Source organism: Mus caroli, chromosome 5, assembly GCF_900094665.2.
Source record: "Mus caroli chromosome 5, CAROLI_EIJ_v1.1, whole genome shotgun sequence".
Lineage (NCBI taxonomy): Eukaryota > Metazoa > Chordata > Mammalia > Rodentia > Muridae > Mus > Mus caroli.
The window spans coordinates 116,354,999-116,378,621 of NC_034574.1; the positions used below are offsets into that span (position 1 = coordinate 116,354,999).

Genomic DNA, 23,623 nt, shown 5'->3' on the forward strand with positions numbered 1-23,623 from the left:
TAGCAGCTTTTGGCATTTATAAGTCTGAAAACCTGCTTTACTGCTGTTGTCTGAGAAGTCAGGTGTTACTGAGCCGGAAGCAGCTGGCTCAGGCAGGAACAGCTTTCATCCCTTAGGGGAGACTTGGCCACTCTAGTCCACCTGGTCACTGAGTCATGCTCGCCCTCTTCTACCGGAGTTTGCCACGCTTATCTCTCTTCCNCCTTTTTTTTTTTTTTGGATTTTTTAATTTTATGCATATTTGTATTCTGCTATTTGTATCCTGTCCAATGGGAGGGGAGGATGTATCAGATCCCCTGGAACTGGAGTTACAAACAGTTGTGAGCTGCCGTGTGGGTCCTGAGGATTGATCTCTGGTCCCCAGGTTTAGTGGCAAGCACACTTATCTACTGAGCCATTTTACTCTATAGCCCAGGCTGGATTTGAATTTATAATTCAAATGGCTGTCTTCAAATGTATAATGGTCTTCCTGTCTCTGCCTCCCAAGTACTGGATATGTGTCCAAGTTTTGATCTTAATTTTAATGTTTGTACTTTTGAAGGTTTTTTTTTTGTTGTTGTTGTTGCATTTATTTATTTTGTGTGTGAGGTGGGGAGACATATGTGTACCACATCTCATAGGAGATGGTTCTCTCTTTCCACCAAGTAGGTTCCAGGGATGGAACTCAGATCATCAAGCTTGGTGGCAAGCACCTTCACCCACTGAGCCATCTTGGTTGGCCCATGCGTGCACTTGTCCTTTTGACCACTCTAAACCTCTAGTACAACAAGGTGGTCTGTGGTAGGTCCGTCGAAGTCAAAAAGGAATAGTGGCTTGCTTGAGTTGCTGATGCCCTCAGACACAGCCCTGTCTCATCCTGGGAAGACAGAGGCAGGAAGTACCCTCAGTTTTAGGGTTACTATTGCTAATGATGAACATCCTGACCAAAAAGCAAGTTAGGGAGGAAAGGATTTATCTGGCTTATGTTTCCACAAAATAGTTCATCATCCATGTCAGGATGGGAACCCGAATAGGGCAGGAGCCTGGAGGCAGGAACTGATGCAGAGGCCACGGAGAGGTGCTGTTCACTGGCTTTCTCCCCATGACTTTCTCAGCCTGCTTTCTTATAGAACACCAGGACACCGCCCACAGTGGACTCGCCCTCCCCCACCAATCGCAGGCTTTCCTACAGGCAAATCTTATGGGGACACTTTCCCAATTGGGGTTCCCTCCTCTCAAATGACTCTAGCCTGTGTCAAATTGACATAAAATTACCCAGCACATCCCATTTACCCAAACTGACCATGCTAGATCTCCAACCCCTGACATCTAATCAAGGAGCCTTGTTTCTTACTGACTTGGCTTCACAAAAACACAATGGAGTTTTGCTGCTGCTTAATGAGCAGAGAAAGGTCCACGGTCCCACTGAGGGTAGTGGCTCAGGACTGTAATTCTAGCTCTCCAGAGATGGAGGCAGAGGGATCAGGAGTTCGAGGACAACCTGGGCTACATGAGACCCGGTCTCAACATACAAAAACCAAAAGCGACAACAAAAAAACAAGGATTGAGGATGTAATTCCGTTGACAGAGTGCTCACATGCCAGGCACAAAGCTCTGGGTCCCATCCCTGGTACTGTGTAAGCTGAATGTGGGGGTCCAGGCCTCTAATCCCAGCAGATGAGAGAAGGGCAGGAGAATCAAGTTCAAGGTCATCCGATGTGTCCCAGGTTCAAGTCTAGAATCCATGAGTCAGAATTCATTTCTTTTCAGGTGAGATCCAGGATGTGGCCTGGTTCCCTGGCTTCCTGAAGCATCCTCTCTGACTTCCCTCCTGGTGTCATCCTATGTTAGTGATGTAACCTCGAGCCTTCTGGTTGGTTTTAACCTGTAGAACAGAGTGGCTGTGCCTGCTTCATGAAGTCTTTGTGGGGATTAGATGAGATAACCTCTGAAGACCCTTGGCATGCTCACAGCTACGTTATGAAGTCGTCCTAATGTGCCAAGTATCAGATGACAAAGCCCATTTTACAGATGAAGAGCTAAGGCTAAGAGAAGGGAAGTCATCTTGCCCCATTAGCAGCTGATAGCTTCCTGTGCTCGGGCTGACATGAGAGAGGCTTTGTGGGCAGCATCTAAACCTGCTGCCTGGGCAGATTAGAAAGAGCCACATATCTACCTCTGGTCATTTTCATTTTAGTTCATGAACAACCAAGACCAAGGCAGGGGTGACCAAGCATGAAGTCTCGGGGACAAATGTTGGCCTGGCAAGACCGTTCCAGAAGGCCAGGGAAGGGGCCCAGCGGGAACTGTAGAGGTCACCTGAGCTGCAGTCTGTAGTCCAGAGATTCAGCCATGTCAGCTTTGGATCACAGTTCCCAGGCCAGGCCCCAGCATCTGCCTCGTCAGACATTAATGCTCATGAAAATTTATTATGTCGTTTATTAACAGAATTTTCACCACACATGCATCTGGGTCCTGGCCTGGGGAAATGGGGAGAGTGCGTATTTCTCAAGTCGAGCGTTCACAAGAGAACGCTTTTATGTAACTAGCATTCTGGAGTATAGTCAACCGAGATCAGCTGGGCTGTGTGACTGCCTGTCACTCACTCCAGGTGGAGGGAAAAGAGATGCTAGGAGTTGAGAGTTGGTCCACATCGGATGGGAAGCCCGTGCCTGTAAGCCTAGCACTGGGTAGATAGAGGGCTGATGATCAGAAGTTCAAAGTCATCTTCAGTGCTATGCTGAGCAACATAAAATTGTGCCCTAGGGAGCTGAAGAGATGACTCAGTGGCTAAGAGCACTGACTGCTCTTCCCAAGGTCCTGAGTTCAAATCCCAGCAACCATCTGTGATGAGATCTGTCGCCCTCTTCTGGAGTGCTCAAAGACAGCTACAGTGTACTTATATACAATAAATAAATCTTTTGAAAAAATAAAATAAAATTGTGTCCTAAAAAAAAAAAAAAGAAGAAGAGGAAAAAAAAATAAAATAAACAACAGATCTGAGGGATCAGTTCCCCAATCTGTACAAATTTTGGTAACAATACCAGGTAGGTAGGTGCCCATCAGTAAGTTATTGATTAAATGCAGTGTCTGGGCATGGTAGTATGCCTGTAGTCTCCCTGTAGTCTCCAGCTACTAGGAAGCCAAAGCCAGAGGATTGCTTGAGGTCATGAGTTTGGGGCTAGCCTGGACCACATGGCAAGCAAGACCTTGTTTTCAGAACATAATGGTATAAGCGTTAATGCTCTTTCTCCGTGCACATAGGTTTGCAGGGATGGCCTCTGCCCTCCTCAGTTTTACAAGGTTCCATGGGTAGCGTTGCCTACAAAGACGTGTTATTTATTGTTGGAGACAGTCTCGGTATGAAGTCCTGGCTATCCTGAACCCACTAGGTAGAGCATGGTGATCTCGAATTTGCAGTAATCCTCCAGGCTCTGCTCTTAAACGGTAGGGTTATGAGTGTGAGCTGCCGAGTTACCGAGGGATTCTGTCAGATCACCACTTGGGGGTTCTTGGTCTAAAATGGCCGTCTCGTGCTTCCCTGGCAGAGCAGAGGCGATCCAGGAGGTGGTTTCCAAGGGTGAGGCTCCTCCATTGCACTTGGGGTGTGCCGATTTATACATCACCCCTGCAATTCTCCCAAATGTGAGAAATTCAACTGTAATTTCTGGTCATTGGGGACTGTGTTCATGCTCTCCCCTCCAAAAATAAAAAAATAAAATGACTGTACCCTGGGCCCCAGAGCTGTCTCCAGCTTAATGATTAGTTCCACCACCCCATTCATTTCCTCTCATCTCTTCGTCTGTCTCATTGGAGGGTGCAGGCTAGGGAGATGGCACTCGCCTCTCCCCAGCAGTTATAGGATGTCAGCCTATGCTCTGTTCCTGTGCAGATGATAACAGCAACCAGAGCTCCATAGCAGACGCCTCCCCCATCAAGCAAGAGAACAGCAGCAACTCCAGCCCTGCCCCAGAGCCCAACGCACCCGTGCCCAGCGATGGCACTGAAGCCAAGGCTGATGAGGCGCAGGCTGATGGAAAAGAGCACCCTGGAGCTGAAGGTACTTGCCATCCAGAGACGGGGTGCAGAGGGGCTGCTGCTCAGCCAGACAAGCCACAGGGGTTTTAAGAAGGCTTTGCCATGTGCCAAGCCAGGCCGTGACTATAGAAGAGAAGTAAGACCTGCTTTAGAGCCACTAAAAAAGGAGAGAAATCAGACAATTGGGCTGGGTTTGAACCCCAACACCACATAAACTGAGCATATTTTATATGCTTGAGATCCTTGGACTTGAGAGGTAGAGGCGGGAGGATAAGGAGTTTGGGCCAGCCCGGTCTACATATTGAGTTCCAGGATAGTCAGGGCTAGGCAGAGAAACCCTGTCTCTAAATAAATAAATAAATAAATAGATAGATAAAGCAAATAAAATCACAAGAATTAGGAATGGAAGTAAAAGTCTCGCTGAAGCCGGGCGTGGTTGCGCACGCCTTTAGTCCCAGCACTCGGGAGGCAGAGGCAGGCAGATTTCTGAGTTCGAGGTCAGCCTGGTCTACAGAGTGAGTTCCAGGACAGCCAGGGCTATACAGAGAAACCCTGTCTCAGGGAAAAAAAAAGTCTCGCTGAATTAGGTAGGTAGTTAGAAAAGGCTTCCTTGTGGTGACAAAAGTGGATGAAGGTGGAGTTAGGCAAGTAAAGAAGCCAGAGGGCTATCTGGGAGAAGAGCATTGTCGGCAGAGAGCAAGTGGTACAAAGGTCCTAAGGAAGAGGCAAGGTTAGTGTGGCCAGAGAAGATGTAAGGGGCTGGAAAAGTAAGATGAGTCAGAGGGGGGCTCGGCTTCAAAAGTGGTGAGCTCATAAGGCCACTGCCCCCTGGCTTTGTATAGACAGTAAGACAAGGGGCATGGGTTGACATGACCTAAAGAACCGAGAGAAGATGATGTGATGCTTAGGGTGGAAGGTGGCAATACCAGTATGCCACTGCACCATTGCCTGTGTTGGGAAGGGTGGTAGCTAGGCCGTCGGAGGAGCAGAGGAGGTGACACAAGCCTGATAACTGATTGTGATTCTAGAGAGCTGAAATCCCAGTCCAATGGAGGATGGTACGAGGTAACCACTATCAGGCCAGCCTGAGCTACAGAGCAAATGCCAAGAAATTGGAAAAATGGTTCAACAGTTAAGAGCATTGGTTGCTCTTACAGAGAACCCAGGTTTAATCTCCAGGACCCACATGGTAGCTCCCAGCTGTCTAACTCCAGATCTAGGGGATACAACCCAATGCCTTCTTGGCCTCCGAGGGCTGCATGTAAGTGGTATACTTACATTTAATGAAAACACTCATACATATAAAATAAAAATAAGTAGGTGAAAGGCAAAAGATATATTTCAATGATAGAACTCTTTTCAGGCATACAGGAACTATAGGTTTAATCCCCAGTCTGTCTCTGTCTGTCTGTCTGTCTGTCTCTCTCTCTCTCTCTCTCACACACACACACACACACACACACACACACACACACACACACACACACGAGGATGGGGTTGACGTTGGTGAGGGTGGCGGGGGAGACGTAGCTCAGTTGGTAGCGCAATTGCCTAGCATCCAAGAAACCCTGGATTCTATCGCTAATGCTAAGTAAACTGGGTGTGGTGTTACCTACCACTTGGAAGATGGAGGCATAAGGACCAGAAAGAAGTTCAGACATCCTTGGCCACATATGGAGTTCAAGGTTAATGGAGAAATGCTTATGCCTTTGAAGAAGAGATTTATTTTTATTTACTTCTCTTTCACATTGCTTTCCACTTGTCTCATCCTGGCCTTATCTGGCCTCTAGGCCTTGAGACTTTTGAGGTCATGGTCATAGTAAAGAAAGGGAAACTGGAGGCCTCCAGAAGGTTCCTTGGCAGTGATGCCGTGTGACCCATGCTTAAAAGATGAGGTGATGTTACAGGAGGGCAGCTATTCCAGTCAGAGAAACCAAGTCCCAGAGAGGTTTAACACAGGGAACTGTGGGAAGTCAGTGCTGCCAAGCTGTACAAGAAGTGCTGGGTGGAAGCTGGAACCTGGACTGCAGAGGGCCAGACTGACCAGTAGAGCGAGCTGGAGAGTGTGCAGCCTGGGACTTTAGCTAACGTCACCCTAAAGAGCAAAAGTGCCCTGTAGGATGCCCGAGAGCAGGTAGAGAGGTTCTGCTAGGCTCAATCATCTCAGATTTAGGTGGCCACCATTTTTTGAGCCACTCAAGAGAGTGCCCATGTGCAAGTTTGCCCCTGGGTAAGGCAGACATGGGTCTGTAGGTCAGTATACTGAGAATCTTAGTTAGGGGCTCAGTGGGTAAGAGCACCCGACTGCTTTTCCAAAGGTCCGAAGTTCAAATCCCAGCAACCACATGGTGGCTCACAACCACCCGTAATGAGATCTGACTCCCTCTTCTGGAGTGTCTGAAGACAGCTACAGTGTACTTACATGTAATAAATAAATAAATAAATCTTTTTTAAAAAAGAGAGAGAGAATCTTAGTTAGGTTTTTATTGCTGCGATAAAACACCATGACCATAAACAACTTGGGCTGGAAAAGGTTTATTTTGGCTTACCGTTCCATATCACAGACTCATACACAGGAGTTCAGAGCAGGAAGCTGGAGCAGGAGCTGAAGCAGAGGCCATGGAGGACTGCTGCTTACTGGCTTGCTCAGCCTGCTTCCTGATAGCACCCAGGATCACCTGTCCAGAGGTGGTACTGCCCACAATGGGTGGGGCCTCCCATCAATCAAGAGCCCTACAGCTTGTCCACAGGCCATTCTGATGGAATTTTCTCAGTTAAGTTTCTTTCTGCGCAGGAGACCCAGTGTCCAGTTGAGATAAAACTCACCGGCGCACAGGGAACCATGTAGATGTTAGGATGTGCATGGAAGTGAGTCTCTTCTACCTCAGGTCTCCTGTGGTTGCCTTCCTCCACCCCAAGAGGCAGCAGCAGAGTGCGTGAGGCCCTGGGCCCCATCCCTACACACACACACACACACACACACACACACACACACACACACGTTTCTTTGAAACTTCCCTAGTGGCAGCCCTCTGCCATTTACATCTGTGGCTGTGACCTCTTAGCTTGAGGGCCCTTACAGACGGGCACACTCACTATTCTTCCCAGCATCTTGCTGGTTAGATAATGCTTTAGGCAGAAGGTAGAGGGGCTGGGATGGGCCATAGCCATGGCTAACCTGCTGTCCACTACCGAGTAGCCTTGGACAGGCAACAGCGACTCCCTTGCACCTACCGGTTTTCTTGTTTCTAAAATGGGACAGATAAAAGTGGCTTCCCTTGTCAGATTGTAGCAAGGAATGAAGGAAGTGTCGATATCAGCTAGGTGCACAGCAGAATTCCGGGGTGGAAGGAAGGAACTGGAGAGCTGTGGAGAGCCCCCTCATTCCCCCTCCCCCCCACTGCTGTGGGTGAGTGGTTCTGAGGTCACTGGGGCAAGTATAGTCATGTCTGGAGCCAGCTCGGCTTCATCCCTATCCTGCTGTCTGGCTGTGGCCTCATTTCCCATGTATTTGAATCTGGGTCCCCTTTTCTCCTAGCAGGCTGGTTACGGCTCAGCTGTAAGAGTTGCTTGTGTGATGTTGCTTCCCTAACAGCTGTCTTTCATACCCCCACCCTCCAACTGCAGCAAAAGCTTTATAAGCCCAGATGGCAACCATACCGGGGTCCTCTTACAGTCACCCCAGGACTTGTACCCACCTGTCTCAGCTCCCTATAGGAAGGGCACAGGCACAGGTGGGAAACTGAGACAGGGTGGGCTGCCCCCACCCCCTCCCCAGCTGCTGACCTTGCTTTGAACTTGTTTACTGCTGACTGAGCTAAGGGAGTGACATAATGTCCAAGCTCCCTGGACTAAATTTAGGCCCCGGGAAAATAATTTCCCTTGGGTGAGTTCCAGAAGCACTAGGGTGCTCAGAGAACAGGCTGCTGTCCTGAGCCCTCAGGCCTGGCTCTCAAGGAAGCCTCGAGCCTGGGCATGCCTCTGCCAGCAAATGGGCATCGTGATCCTCTGAATCCCTGGTGACTGACTGCCTTGGGAGTGGTAAACCAACCTACCCACCCTCTCTCCCTCCCTCCCTCTCATCTGCAGCGCCCAGTGTACGTGGAAAACAAGCTGCCGCAGAGGCAAAGACAGCGAGAAGGCAGACTTGTTAGTTTAGCTCTCTGTTAAAGCAAACAAATCGATTATGAAATAGAATACAAATTTACATGGTTGGTTTGTATCCCCCCCACACGCACACACGCACACGCACACACACCCCCACACTTCTTTTCCTCTTTGCTAGCAGCAAAGGCTGGTCTTGAACTCCTGACGTCTTTGTCCCAAGTGCAAATATGCACTTCCATATCCAACTGTTCTCTTCCCTGCCCCCTCCCATTTTCTTTAAGGAACATACTATGTATGCTCTACTGGCCTGAAACTCAGAAATTCTCCTGCCTCTGCCTCCTGAGTCTAGAATGAAAAAGTGTTAGGGAGCCGCCATGCCTGACCCCCTAACATTTCCCTCCTTTAAAAAAAAAAAATATATATATATATATATATATATATATATATATATATATTATGTGCGTGTTTTGCCTTAGGTATGTATGTGCATCGTTCACATACCAGGTACCCTCAAATGTCGGGAGAAGGTGTTAGAGCCCCTGGAGGTGACATTTCAGATGATTTGGAGCCACCATGTGGCTGCTGGGAACCAAACCCAGGTACTCTGGAAGCGCAGCCAGTGTATCTAACCACTGAGCCGTCTCCCAGTCCCAGTGTTGTCTCCTGTTTGGTCACAGGAGATTCATGCCCCAGGCCCGGAGTTGCTACCCATCTGTAGTCCCAGTACTCAAGAGACTCAAGTACGAAGACCACAGAGTGGAGGCTAGCCTGGGCTTCATGGTTTCATTGCGAAACCTATCTCCAAAAAGGAAAAAGAAAGAAAGAAAGTCAAACAAAATGAACCACTTTGGTGATGATAAAGCTTAGCTGTAGATTTCATGTCTAGTCTATGAGGAAACCCTGGGCTCAACCTCCAGGGCCCCAAAGAAGAAACATTTTACCTCTGTGTAGTTCCAGAATTTCCCTCAGTCCACAAAGTACCATCCTGTCTGCCTTCCATCACCATTCCCTTATGATGACCAGTCCGCTGTGTGTGTGTGTGCGTGTGCGTGTGCGTGTGCGTGTGCGCGTGCGCGTGCGTGTGTGTGTTCGTGCGAGCATGCATGCTGACCTGTTGTGGACATTTCACAAAAAAGAACATCACATGTCTTGCCTTGTCAAGACAGATTCTGTCTTGTTTCTGCTGTTGTTCTGTAGCATCCAGGCTAGCTGGCCCTTAAGTTTCTGAGCCTATCTCCTGTCTTTGCCTCCCATCTCGAAAGTGCTGGGAATTACAGATGTGTGCCACTCCGGCCTGATTTTCACACGGATTCTAGGGACAAATATGAGTTTTTAGGCTTTTGTGGCTAGTACCGCCATCACCCCTTGAGCCATCTCCCTGGCCCTCCTTTCTTCCATTTTATGACTGGGTAATATCTACTGTAATACTATTTGGATGTTCCCACCGCTGAATTCACCATTGTGAATAGTGCTCCTGCGGCATTTGGGTTTTTGTTTTGGTTTGGTTTTTTTCTGGGGGGGGGTTGGTAAAGATTTATTTATTATTATACATAAGTACACTGTAGCTGACTTCAGACACACCAGAAGAGGGCGTCAGATCTCATTACAGATGGTTGTGAGCCACCATGTGGTTGCTGGGATTTGAACTCAGGACCTTCGGTAGAGCAGTTGGTACTCTTCCCTGCTGAGCCATCTCTCCAGCCCATGTTTTTTGATTTTTGATTTTTGAGACAGGGTTTCTCTGTGTAGCCTTGGCTGTCCTGGAACTCACTCTATAGACCAGGCTGGCCTCAAACTCAGAAATCTGCCTGCCTCTGCCTCCCGAGTGCTGGGACTAAAGGTGTGCACTAGTGCACCACCACACTCAGCGCTCTTGTGGCATTTGTATTCAAAACTCTGGTCTCTGGACTAGAAAGTAAAATTGCTAGATCATGACAGGTGTGGTAGTACACACCTTTAATCCTAGCACTCAGGAGGCAGGGGCAAGTGGATCTCTGAGTTCAAGGACAGCCTGGTCTATAGAGCAAGTTCCAGGATAGTTGGGGCTATACAGAGAAAACCTGTCTCAAAAAAAAAAAAAAAAAGTCATATATAAGTTTTTGAGGAACTGCCGTTAACATGGATTCTCAAGGGAAAATGAAAAGATTTCGAGTCTGTGTCCTAGATAATCCATCCGTTACTCCCATCAAGGGTTAATTTGTGTTTGGGGGTGGGAGTTGTTGAAACAGGTTGTAACCCATATTGGCCTTGAACTCTTTATCCCCCCTGCCTCAGCCTTCCAAATGCTAGGTTCACAGCCTCGTGCCTCCCTGACTGGGATCTGTCCATGCCAACCCAGGTAAATCCTCACAGCCCCTGGAAAGGGTTGGGTGGCTGTCGTCAACCTTGTCTTTATAGGGGAGGCTGAGGTCTCGGACAGAAAATACTGGTCCGGTGATTCACCAGGCGGAAATCTAACTCCAAACTGATTCCCTCTGCATCCTCAGTTGTGGATTGTAAGAAAGCCCAGCACAGAAACTCTGACCAACCGCGTAAAGGCAGGCTGCTAGTCTGGGTACAGTAGCAGAACACCTGAAGCATCTTGAAGCTCCTACCCGCCCTGTGAGCAGCTAGCTGTCTGTAGCCCACCTGCCTCAGATTCTATACAGCTGCTGGCTGTGTGCCCGTATCATTTATATAATTTTAGTTCATGCCCGGATTCTGTATTTTGTTATTCCTCTGCCTCAGGAAGTAAGCCATGGTTGCTTGGGCATATACCCCATCTTCAAGATTAAAAATCAAATTTAAATAAAGTCAGGGTGACCTGTCATCTGGGCCGTGTGTGAACAGCCTAAGCCAGGATGGCATCTGGAGGAAGCATTTCCGTCGTGTGTCCTAGAATCTCTAGATCAACTCCCGTGACCCATGGAGTTCCAAGCCCCCATCACCTCTTCCAACCTCTACCTTCCTTTTTCCAAAAAAAAAAAAAATTGTGAGACAGGGCAAGAGGGAGACTTCATAGAGCATAACAAATAACCAAGTGATCAGTATCATTAGATAAATGATTGCTTCACAGAAGGCTATTGTTCATCCAGATTGTAATATAGAGAATTTGTGTATAGAGAGTTTGTAAAGATGTGCAAACATCTGTGCCATCACCATTTAGAGAGATGGAAAAACCTATATGCACGTGAGGGAACAATCTAGAAAGGTGGAACCGAGGTCTTTAAAATACTAGCCTGTGTATCTTAGAGGTGTGAGGTGTCAGTTGAATTTAACTATGCTTTTTTCTTTCCCTCAATGGTTAGCCATTGCTCAAGTCACTTAGAGTCATCCTTATTGTTAAGAGAAACACTGGGCTAAGGATGGAGTTCAGTTGATAGAGTATTCACCCAGGGCGGGTATGCCCAAAGCCCGGGTTTGATCTTCACTACCAAATAATCTGGCTTTGGCAATGTGCACCTGTGGATCCCAGCACTCAGGAGGCAGAGTTCATAGGACCCAAAGTTCAGGGTTATCCTTAGCCACCAATAGAGTCTGAGGCTGGCCTAGAATATTTGAGACCTGTCTCAAAAGAAAAAGACGGGAGTGGCAAGATGACACAACCAGTAAAGGTGCCTGTCCGTAAGCCTGCCAACTTGAGTTCAGTCACCAGAACTCACATGATAGGCTAGAACTGACGCCATCCAGTGGTCCTCTGACTGCCGTATGCACACCGTGGCATGCAAACATGTATGCTAAATAGACAAATGTGTTTTGTTTTTTTAAAAGTTAGAGACTGGAAAGATTTCTCGACAGTTAAGTGTGTTAGCTGCTCTTACAGAGGACCCAAGTTTGGTTCCCAGCAACTCTGTAACTCCCGTTCCAGATTAGATGTTCTCCCCTGGCCTCCGAAGGCAGCAGGCACACATGTGGCACACAGACATACATGCAAGCACTTACACCTATCCACATAAGATAAAAATAACTAACTCTTGGGAACACTTGTTCCCCACTCTCTCTGATTAGGAGAATAGTAGTTCTCTCCAACAGCCTAGTGAAGCCTCTGTGGCCGTAGCTTCCCTGCTGGAGCCGGGCAACAGCCATGATTGCTGTAGTAGTTGGTGGCCAGCAGAGGGCGCCAGACAATGGCAGCATTATGTGCTAAATATCTCTAGACAGAGAGTAGGTATGCCTGGAAGAAGGGTTGGAGACCCGGGAGCCCACTTGTGACCTGGCTCCTTATAACTGTTTGGCTAGTTGATAAATCAGAAACTTCCCAAGCTTTAGTCCAATCCAGCTCTGGAAGCCCCCAGCCATAAAAGTCCCCAGATTTGGGTATATTTAGTCCTTGGCCCATCTGCTGCAGCTTCTCGTGTGTCTGAAAAACAGCTTCTGTTGTCTCGCTTCTTGCTCAGATGCATCCGAGGAGCAAAATTCACAGTCTTCGATGGAAAACTCGGTGAACAGCTCAGAGAAGGCGGAACGACAGCCATCTGCAGAATCAGGGTTGGCGGCAGAAACGTCGGCAGTCTCTCAGGTACCTGCAGCTCGGCCTCCGTGGGGTGGGGCTAGGGTCCTCCACGGTGTGTTGAGAGTTGTGCTGCTTCCTGTTGGACTGTTAGGACACTGCTTGTCCACTGAGCAGTCGCTCCAAGTATAAGCCTGTGTATGCCACCTGGGATCCCGGTGAAGGGAGGGACATGGGATTTCTCTGTGTAGCCTTGGCTGTCCCGGAACTCACTCTGTAGACTAGGCTGGCCTCGAACTCAGAAATCCACCTGCCTCTGCCTCTCAAGTGCTGGGACTAAAGGCGTGCGCCACCACTGCCTGGCTCATGACCCCACATCCTTAAGGTTAAGGAACACATGACCTCAGAAACCTAAAGGCCCAATTATTGTTTGACATTTTGCATGTGATATACGGCCCCTGCTCAGATCCCTTCTGTGTTACAACCAAGTATCAACATCGTTCTTGGATTGTCCAGTGCAGATCCAAGGCCCAGGGGCAGGAGGCAGATGACGGAATCTAGCCCGGGTTCCAATCCAGCTCTAGTCAGCTGGATATGCAGGTGCCTGCCAATAATCTCAGCTACTCAGAGAGTTGAGGGAGTAGAATAGCAAGTTCAAAGCCAGCCTGGGAGTAATGAGAGACCATCTTTATCTGCCTGGCTGGCCCTGTATCCCTGTTGCCTGGAATAGGACCAGGTCTTTAGCAGGCTCTATGCTGACCATCATAAGGAGGGGCTGACTTAGGTGTAAGAAGGCTTGGAGAGAAGGCTCAGATAGACTGTGGTGGGGGTGGGGGTGGGGGTGGAGCTGCTCACCTCCCAGCATTGCTAAGAGGTCAGGCTTGTGTTCTCAAGTCAGTGGGACAAAGGTTGGCAGCCTCGTTTCCATGAGCGGTTTACAGTTTTTAAGGAGCAGGCTCAGGTGATGTTGGGTGACACCTGTAGAGAGGCCACGTCATGACAGCTCAGACAGATGGACAGGTACAGCAGGTGGATCTTGCTAATGGGAGTCGTGGGCATGGTAGATGGAAAGAGGGAACTGTGGGTTGCTGTCCAGGCACCGGCTTTCTTTCACGCGTGTGGTAACACAGAGACACAGGAAAGGCCAGGGAGTACCAGTTAGCTATCTGGAGTTTGGTCTCTGGTGATAGGCAAGGTCTGAGAGTCCAACGGCGACTGGTGGTAGACGGGTAAACCTTTATTTAGGGTGGCCGTAAGACTTCTTGGGAACTCTGTGACCACTTTGCTCCAAGTCGTATCCATGTGTCCGTTCCTGAGCGTCTGCCCTAAGCCAGGTCCCCGTAGCCTGAAGTTAAAGAGCTCTGGGTTTGGGGGGAGCCACCTTAGAGGTGGGTGGCAGAACTAAGCCTCATGCTCCACAGGTACAGCCAGGGAAACATGATCCACATTTAAAGTTCCCTGTGTGTCTGGGATCCCTACAACACACATGTACTGCTCATGGGGTTCAGTCAGAACTACACAATTCTCTCTCTCCCTCCCCCTCTCCCCCCCCAGCCCCTCCCCCCCCATCCCTCTAGTATCCCCCTCCCCGGGGTAACCAGCCCTCAAAGGAACAAGGTGCCACCCCCCCAAACTTGCGCCCTGACCGCTGGCCCTCCCTGCTTGTACTGACCCCAGTCACTTCTCTTCTTCCTGGAAGGATTTGGAAGGAGTGCCGCCATCTAAAAAGATGAAGCTGGAAGCCTCTCAACAGAACTCAGAAGAGATGTAGACGGCCCGGCGGAACCTTCTGGTCCATGTTTCATGGCAGGTACATCAGCAGGCTTAATTCTAGAAACACGGCCCAAGCAACTCCTCTTGGGCGCAAGCAGAACTAACGTTTCAAGTTTACTAAAGTGCAAATCCAAGAAGATCCCAGAGCGGCGGGCGGTGACGGAACTTCGCAGACACTTGACGGACTCTGCTGTGAAACCGAAACACTCGAACCTTCAAGTGACTGCCCTCGGGGAGGTGGGTCGACAGCTCAGGAGTGTGTGCGCACTGTCTCGGAAGCCAAGATTACATTTGTGTTGCTGCTGTATCCCCCTCCCCCACTTCTCTATTTAACGATATAAGCTATTCGAGGGTGGTACCAATCAGGAGTTTGCTTTCCATAGGGGCTTTTGGCTCTTCAACCAATTCCTTCTGCTTTCTTTTTTTGTGCCTTGTACCCTAGAGGTGACCTCCGGCATGCTTCCTGGTTTTTGCATCTCTCCTGGCAAAGTGCCCACTTGTTTTGGTTGGCTGCTGCCCCCACCCCCACCCCTTATTGCCTCTCTCCTCCCTGCCCCAAGACTGCTTCAAAGCAAGCAGGGTAGAGCGGCGGGAGACCAGGCACCTTTCAGTGACCCCCCCCCCCCCCGGTTCAGGTGAGCAGTGTTTGGGCACACCCTGAGCCCCAACTTCCAGGCCCCTGGGGCTACAAGTTCACGGGCCTGTTTCCCGAGGGCTGGCCTCCTTGGTTCAGGACACGCCCTCACCTTTTTGGAGCCATGGAGGCTAGGCGTTTGCAAGGCACCGTAGCCCAGATTGACATGCAAAAGCCTTTAGATTTTTCTGGCACTTCCACCCTATCTCCCCTCCGCCCCCCAACCCCACACCCCAACTCTGGCCACAACTGGCACTGCGCTCTCCAGGTCCTCCGAAGACGAAATGACCGACTGAGCTTGTCTCCTTAGGATAGTACAGGGCTGGGGAGGTTGGGAACCGGCAGCCGGCAGGAATAGCTGGTGCTGAACTAACTCTCCCACAGGACATCGCTTGGATTTCAAATCCATGGTAACCTGCTGCCCTTTGTCCCTGTCTCCTATCCACTGCACCCCCAAGCCCCCCAAAACCCCAGGCAGGATGTGCCTGGTATGACCTGACTCTGAGAGGCTACACGTGGATGGAGACCCATTCCCAGTACCGTGCTGTTGGTCTCCTCTGGGGACCGGACCTTAACCATTGGGCCTCAGGCCAGAAGCAAGGCACAGAGGAACCGGGAAGATTTGCACACAGATTCGCCCTCCAGAAAGGAGCCTCCGAGGCGCTTCCTTCCCCTGCTCTTCCTTGCACGGAGACAGCTCTCTCACTCAGTGGAGACGCCACTTGGACAGATGGACTGCTCAGCTGTTGATTTCTGAGGCCTGGTTTGCTCTTAATCCCTTTGCTGGACCCCTCAGATCTGAAAAGCTTCCCCTATGCTTTCTTACTGCACTGGAGTTCGAACTCCCTATGAGTTGTGTCTTGGGGGGAGGGGCGGGCGGGCGGGATGGGTTTTGTTTTTTTGTTGTTCTTGTTTCGTTTTTTGTTTCGTTTGATAATTGGTGCATATTCAGGTACCACCTTTTGACGTGTGGATCTTTCTCCAAACCACCACGAGAAGTGTCTGCCGGGCTCCGTTTTCTAAGAGTTTCTGAGGGGACGGCTCCCATTTCTTTTTTTGGTTTCAAGGGAGCTGTCTATTTCCTATACTTCAAGAAGAATCAAAATGTTCCTGAATTTTAAATACCTCATGCAAAAATATCTCCTGAAATAAGGGAAAAAAAAAAAAACTTTGAAAAATCGTAATGTTGAAGTTAGCGATGCTAAAATGTTTCTGTCTTAAAAAACAAAAAAATTGTTGTACTTAGCGATTTTGCCCCTCAGGCGGTCAGTTCTGTCCAGAACTGTATTCTGCGTCTTGGCCCGGAAGCAACCGGATGCATGACCTCCGAACAGATCTCAAGGTCAAGGCGTCTTTACCTCCAGATTCTAGATTTAGGGCAACAGCATTTTTCTTTTGCAGCAAAACTCCGTTCTGGTGAAAGATGAATTTGGATATTTATTTCTTTTTCTGGGAAACAAGAGGTTACACAACGTAAGCAGCTGAGGGAGAGCCCAACATGGGCATCCACGGAGCTGAGCCAGCGCGGCGCGGCCAGGGCCGCCTATACCTCTTCTACCCTCCGCAGCCTCTCTGGACAGTCAGGAGGAGTCGATACAGTTGAGAAAGAAGACAACGATGAGGTTCGAGGTACCGAGGCTGTCATTAGTTTTTCTCTGAAGTGCCTGAACGTAGGAATGGGCCGTCGACGGAGGGGACCATTCGGATGTCCCCCCACCCCGCGACGGCCGCGCCAGGCAAAGAGCCAGCAGCCCTGCACTCCACACTGGCCAGGAAAAGCCTTCCACGAGGAGCGGTCAGACTGCAAAATCCAATGTGCTTCCTTCCCCGCCACGGTCCTCTTTATCTCGGGGAGCCGATGGTCCCCCGACCCTGAACCCCCTAGCCTGCATCCCCACCACAGAATCTAAGACCTTTCATCTGGCCGAGCCAGGGGCAAAGGAGATCCTAAGCAAATGCCTTCCGTGGACAACAGGCCCCACGGCCTAAAGGGCTCCCAGCGCAAACTTTCCCCCAACACTTGAAGGGGGTGGGGGGATGGCGGCTACACATTCCACTAAGTGCAGCACTCGCACCCACAACCCGGAAGGAAGGCTCTTAAGCGATTCTCAGAGGGTGGTGACTGCCCATCATCGTCAGACGGTGTCGTGGTTTGGAATGTTAATTATCGCCGAGGACCTGGTTAGAGGTATAAAGACCTTTTTTCACTGTTACCTAATTTTTTTTTCCTCTTACAATTTTTTTTTTTGGTGTGTTGTACAGCAAGCAGTATAATTTTTCACTTATTTATTCCATCGGTAGATATTGTTTGTACAATGTACAATGGTTTCATTTCAGAAAATAATAATAATAATAATAAAAAGTTCTGATCATGAGTTTGGTGGCTGAGCCCATTGTAATAGAGAATAAAATGAGGTGGTAGTGGAGATGGCCTTCCCGGGCTGCTCAGCTTTCCTTTGTAAGTCTTGTAAGTCCCCTGTAGGAGACTCTGCTGCTGACCAGAGTTATTATTTACTAATAATTATTTACTAATAACTCTAGTCATTATTTATTAATAATGGCTAGCTGCCATTATTAAACACCAGGTAAGTGCTAGGCCGGCAGTAGACACTCCTTTTTCTGGTTGGATGTTGTTTATTACCTCGTACAGAGTAGACAGCAAGGTTGTACCTTGTCTAGCTTAGGTAGCCAGATAAAGCTGCAGTCTAAAAGTTATACCTGGGGCTGGAGAGATGGCTCAGCAGTTAAAAGTACAGACTGCTCTTCCAGAGGTCCTGAGTTCAATTCCCAGCAACCACATGGTGGCTCACAACCATCTGTAATGAGATCCGATGCCCTCTTTTGCTGGGTGATGGTGGTGCACACCTTTAATCCCAGCACTTGGCAGACTGAGGCAGGTGGATTTTCTGAGTTTGAGGCCAGCCAGGGCTACCCAGAAAAACCTTGTCTCAAAATGTGGAGTCAGGTTTGGGAGAAAAGTCATGGAGGAGAGCTTTTAGGTAAAAGATGGAACTTGGTCAAGAGCAGGAGTAGATTAGAATCAGGTAAATTTCAGACCCAGGCAAGTTGTTTTTTGTTTAAAAGAGCCAGGAATTGTGGGGCAGGTGACCCATAATCCCAGCACTCGGCAGGCTGAGGTAGAAGGATTGCTTAGAGTTCAAGGTCTGGGCTGCTTAACAAATCGCAAGCTAGCCGAGCTACTTAGCAAGACCCTGGGGGGGAGGGGGGGATGCAGAACAGCTAGGGGACCAGTAAAGATGGTTTTGGTTCTCAACCTTCCTAATGCTGAAATCCTTTAATATAGTTCCTTATATTGTCGTGACCCACATCACCCCACTCCTGACTGGAAAATCACTTTCATTACTACTTCATAACTGTCATTTTTGCTACTGATACGAATTGTAATGTAAATAACTTGTGTTTTCTTTTCTTTCTTTCTCTTTTTTTTTTTTTAAAGATCGTACTTATTTAATGTATATGAGTACACTGAAGCTGTCTTCAGATACACCAGAATCCGTTACAGATGGTTAGGAGCCAACATGTGGTTGCTGGGAATTGAACTCAGGACCTCTAGAAAGAGCAGTCGGTGCTCCCGACCGCTGAGCCGTCTCTCCAGCCCTAACTTGTGATAGTCTTAGGGTAACCCTTGTGAAAGGGTCGTCTGTCATCCCAGGGGTCATGACCCACAGGTTGAGAACCCAGGCGTTCACCACTCAGCCTGCCCCAGTAAGCTGAGGTGGTTTCCCTGCCTAGTGGAAAGAGAAACCTGACTGACACAGGCTGTCCACTGACAGTCACATGCCCACCTGCCTCTGCACACATGCACACAAAATTAAAGGGCTGGAAATGGAGCTTGGTTGATGGAGTGCTTGCCTGACAAGCTTGAAGCCTGGGGGCGGGGTTTTGATGCTCAGGATCGGTATAGGCAGGTGTGTGGTATAATTCTGGAGGCGGGAGGACCAGAGATCAAGTTCATCCTCAGCCTGGAGCTAAAGACCCACTCTCCAAAAAGAAAGTCACATCCTCGACATCACAGATCGGCCGTTTGGGTGTTGGGGCACCGGGAAGTTTGTCTCTATTTTTTTGCCTCTTTGGTTTGGGGGTTTGTTTTGCTTTGCTTTAGGGTTTGTTGTTGTTGTTGTTGTTGTTGTTGTTGTTTTCAGACAAGGGTTCACTTTCTGTTCTCCCTGTTTGTATCACAATGGTGTTGAGAGTAAGTCCTCCTGGTGAGGTTTGGTCTGTGGCTGTGTATCGGAATGCTAAGTTCTGTACCGGAAGGGAAGGTCTAGACCTAAGTGAATTCTCCCGTTCACTAGTTTTTGTTGCACAAACCTTGATTTAAAAAACTCTTGGTTAAATAAAATTGGCTCTAGCCAACTACTGGAGAGATTAGGGGTAGGTGAATTTTGAGTTCCCTGGTTGGGGGTGAAGAAGAGAGAAAAAAATGGGGAGAGGACAAAAGGAGGAGGAAGAATGAGAGGAGAGGAAGCCACGGGCACATGGCCAAGAGAAAGGGCAAATATCTGGAGTACACGGCTGGGGACATAGTCTAAGTCTCATTTATTTGTAAATCAGTTGGGGATAAGCCTAAATCAGTTGGTCTACACAAGGGTACCCCAAGCCTGAGTTTTTTTGTTTTTGTTTTAAAACAGGGTCTTGCTGTGTGTGAAATTGGCTTAAACTTGTGATTCTCCTGCCTCAGCCTCTGAAGTGTCAGGGTTGTAGAGGGATACATAGGCATGTACCGCCATGCTTGCCCCACCCCCCATCCATCAGATCTGTGTCCCATCGTGGATGTTATGTCTGCCTTCTCCGCTGCAGGAAGCTCTGGCGGACGGACTCAGGTGGACACAATTGTACTGCGGCCTCTTTTTGGCCTGTAGCTACTCACCGGTGGTCAGGCTCCAACCAGAGCCATCTGGCTCGTTCTCAGCCATCCCTCGTGAGCTTTTTCCTGCCGGTGCAGTCTCTCTTCTTGCAGCTGAAACTTGGCTCTGGTCCCAGGCGGAGGGCTGAGGAAGTTTAGAGGTCTGGGAAGATGAATGGCTTCTTGTATCTGCTTCTCCTTCCCGCTCCTCTTCTTTGTTGTGTACTGGTTTTGTTTTTTACCGGAATTGGTTGCTCAGCTAAATCAGTTCTTGCTAGGGAAAGTTCAGCTGTATAAAACACAAGTCACGGGAACCTTGCTTACTTAACAGGGTTTTTGTTTTTTTAAAAAAAAGGGGGGGGGTAGCCGGGCGTAGTGGCGCACACCTTTAATCCCAGCACTCGAGAGGCAGAAGCAGGTGGATTTCTGAGTTCCAGGACAGCCAGGGCTACACAGAGAAACCCTGTCTCAAAAAACCAAACAAACAAACAAAAACAACAACAACAAAAGGGAAGAATCCATTGGCTCAGCTGGTGCACATTCATGGCGTGCTCGCTTTCCCGGAATTCACGCTGCTCCCAGGCTCGCTCTGAGACTCTGGCCCACATCTCCTACCCTTGTCTCTAGTTCCCAGTTCTGTCTCTGTCCTGTGTCACTTTCTCCATGGCTGCGGCTGTCTCTTGACTATGTGGCGCTGTTTTCTTTCATATCTCCCTTCATGACAGGTAAACCCGTGCACAGAGCAGACATTGGTTGAGGACACTCTGTAAGAAGGACCGGGCAGCTGTGACTCACTTGGCTGAAAAGTGAGCCAAAGCCCTAAGCAAGATGCCCGGCAGACGGGAAAAAAAAAAAAAAAAAAAACTCAAGTCCCAGAAAGCAACAGTATGACTGAGGTCAGTGGTAGAGTTGAGGATAGACCATAAGGTAGGTCCTATAAGGTCAGCCAAGTTTACTTCAAAGCTCACAGTAGACCGCTTAGGCCAGTTGCATTACCCTCTGCCTCCACCAGAGGACACCCTTCACTGTTTCTAATTGTTAGTCTGGGCTGTCCAGCTGAGGCGATCTCTAGATACAGCTATTGGTTCAGGGATGGATGCGTGACCTAAAGAGGTGCAATGAGAGAGTCAGCTTGGGGAATTTCACGGGCACTAGTTAAAAGATGGCTTTTGGAGCCCGTGTCCAGGTTGTTAAACATGACCAAAGCCAACACAAAGTGTTGAGAGTCCGCGAGGCTGCGGTTTCATGTTAGGGAAGCAGCCCCAATTGCCTCTCTCCAACCTGTTGGTCCTGTGAGCCAATATATGCCCTGGAAGGGTTAGGCTAGTTTGTAGGAGTCTTTCCTCAGGTGAGATCTCAGCCTACATCCCAGGGCTTAGAGTGTCTATTTGAGGACTCCAGTCTTGACAGAGCCCTCCAACTCTTGAGTCCTCTTTGCTAAGTATACAGGCAAGACAATGTAAGGGACATCTGCCCCGGCTCCAAACATCCCCTTTTAGAGCTGGGTAACAAGGATTTTGAAATTTCAAAGCTGAGAACAAGAAGATAAACAGAATAGCATGGTCGTAGTTCTCAGACTGTCCATACAGCCTTTCCCGGAGTCTTTGGCACTCTCCTGCTACCTGCTTACCCTCAGGCAAGTCATTTTTCTCTTGGGTAAAACAGGGAGAATAATAGAGCCTGCTTCTAATTGTAAAAAAAATTACATTGGGGGGGGGGGGGGAAGGAGAGGGTGATCGGGTTGAGAGAGTGCACATGCCACAGCCAGCATGGAGGACAATTTACAGGAAGGTTGACATTGGACTTGCCAGACCAGGGTGCCCCACCCTGTGCATAGCCTGACTAGTCCCTGTGGGATAACTGGAGCTCCCCGGATGCAGTCAGAGAAGAAGAGATTCTAGGGCTTAGGAGAGAACATGAATACAGGACTTCGGGTCAGATAACACAACCCAGCCCTGAGCACTGGGCTCAGGAATGCAAGCCCTGAGCAGGCTCAGTGAAGCAGCCCACTGGAGACCCTGTCTTCCAGTACCTGTTGCTTTTTCTCCATCTGCTCACTGAAAGGGCTTCCAGGAGGCAAGGTGAGGCAGTGATGCCAGGCCTTGGGTGCTGTGTCTCTCTGGGATACCCCCTCGGGATCCTGGTACCCATGGATGCAATTTGGCTGGAGGTCATGGCCTTTCTCTCTCCAGACCTTGGAGGAAATAACAATCTGCTTTGCATCAAGGAACCTCTCGAGGCTCTCTGCTCAGCTCTCCCTTAGGACTCCCTTAGCGATGAGCTCATCTGACCTCTCTGTAACCTTGAATGACAGTTTAGGACAGAAATCAGCATCTCCGCTGTACAACAAGGGAAACTGAGGCCAGGGACATAACTGAAGAGGCTCTAGAAGGGCTCAGGGAGGCCTTGAATGTTGAAACGTAGCCTTTTGTCTACTAGGTATGAGCTGGCAAATCCAGCCCACCCTCCTGTTTTTTTGTAAATGAAGTTTTATTATACCATAACCAAAGGCGTTCACTTGCATACCGTCCCTGCCTGCCCTCGTTGTATAGTTGTGGAGCTTAGTCATTGCAGCAGAGACTCTTGACTTCCAACACTGAAAATAACCTCTGGCCCTTTACAAGGTTTGCTGAACCTTGCAGAAAACCTCATTTTCTTATTGAAACACTGTGTCGTTGAAAGAACAGTAACATTCAAGCTGAGAATAGTGGGATATGTCTGTAAAACCCAGCAGTGGGAGAAAGCTGAGGCAGGAGAATCAGGAATTTATAGTTGTCCTCAGCTACACTAAGAACTGGAGGCCAGCCTGGCCTGTAGGAGATCTTGTCTCAAGAAAAACAAGACCAAGAACTTCCTGCTTCCTGTGAACCCTGAGGCCGAGCTCTGCGGCCACGTGAAAATCTCTGGTGTTAAGAGGGTTTCTTTTTTTAAATGTCATCTTCTTGCCCTGTTGTGGCCTGTTTTGCAGCCCGGCTTGGGGTCAAACCTCAGCCAAGTGAATTCTTCTTAGAATATACCCGTACCAACCAGTGACCAGGATTTGAGTTCCTTTATACTCTAACTTACTGTGGTCAGGGTTCATGAACCCCCGTCAACTATTTGCATTGGAAATTCAATCATGTATGACCTGGTGCAGTTAGATTTCACAGGCCCCATCTCACTATCCTGCTACCTTCAAAGAAATTTCCCAATGAAATTCCCAAATGAAAGGAACAGAGGAAAATAGGCATGAATCTGAAAGGCCAACAAGACAGAAATACTCAGTGTTCCTGAACTTGAGTGTGTGGGAAACCCACCAGGGGTGTTACCTAGGGACTGCCATACTCCTCGTTCAATGTAAGAGTTAAGCTTTAAATTCTAGAAGGCACAGTTACCCAATAACCCTGTTGTACTGGTTGCCCCAGGCAACAGCCTCGAATGAGTGGGACTAATGGCCACGGACAGCATCTCATCATTTTCTTTCTTTCTTTCTTTCTTTCTTTCTTTCTTTCTTTCTTTCTTTCTTTCTTTCTTTCTTTCTTTCTTCCTCTCTCTCTTTTCTTTAAGGTTTATTTATTTTATTATGTATATGAATACGCTGTAGCTGTACAGGTGGTTGTGAGCTCACTCTGGCCCAAAGATTTTATTTATTATTATACGTAAGTATACTGTAGCTGTCTTCAGACACACCAGAAGAAGGCGTCAGATCCCATTACAGATGGTTGTGAGCCACCATGTGGTTGCTGGAATTTGAACTCAGGACCTCTGGAAGAGCAGTCAGCGTTCTTAACCACTCTCTAGCCTTCTCTTACTATTT

At 48.7% G+C, this 23,623-nt stretch overlaps 1 protein-coding gene and 1 non-coding gene across 3 annotated transcripts in view; both read left to right on the forward strand.

Moving 5' to 3' along the window:
• The window catches only part of Bcl7a (BAF chromatin remodeling complex subunit BCL7A), a 30,409-nt gene extending 13,077 nt beyond the window's left edge, over positions 1-17,332 (forward strand). Inside the window, exons 5-7 of one of the 2 annotated variants that reach the window (XM_029477679.1) lie at positions 3,872-4,039; positions 12,501-12,622; positions 14,253-15,812. In XM_029477679.1, the coding sequence (XP_029333539.1) occupies positions 3,872-4,039; positions 12,501-12,622; positions 14,253-14,324 (362 nt within the window). In that variant the 3' untranslated portion in view covers positions 14,325-15,812. Of the gene's footprint in view, positions 1-3,871; positions 4,040-12,500; positions 12,623-14,252 lie in introns of both variants that reach the window. The other variant, XM_021162704.1, reaches the window with a different exon arrangement.
• Positions 3,513-3,681, forward strand: LOC115031243. Its single transcript, XR_003836850.1, has one exon. It is a non-coding gene; the product is annotated as a U1 spliceosomal RNA (small nuclear RNA).
• Positions 17,333-23,623: the final 6,291 nt, after the last annotated feature.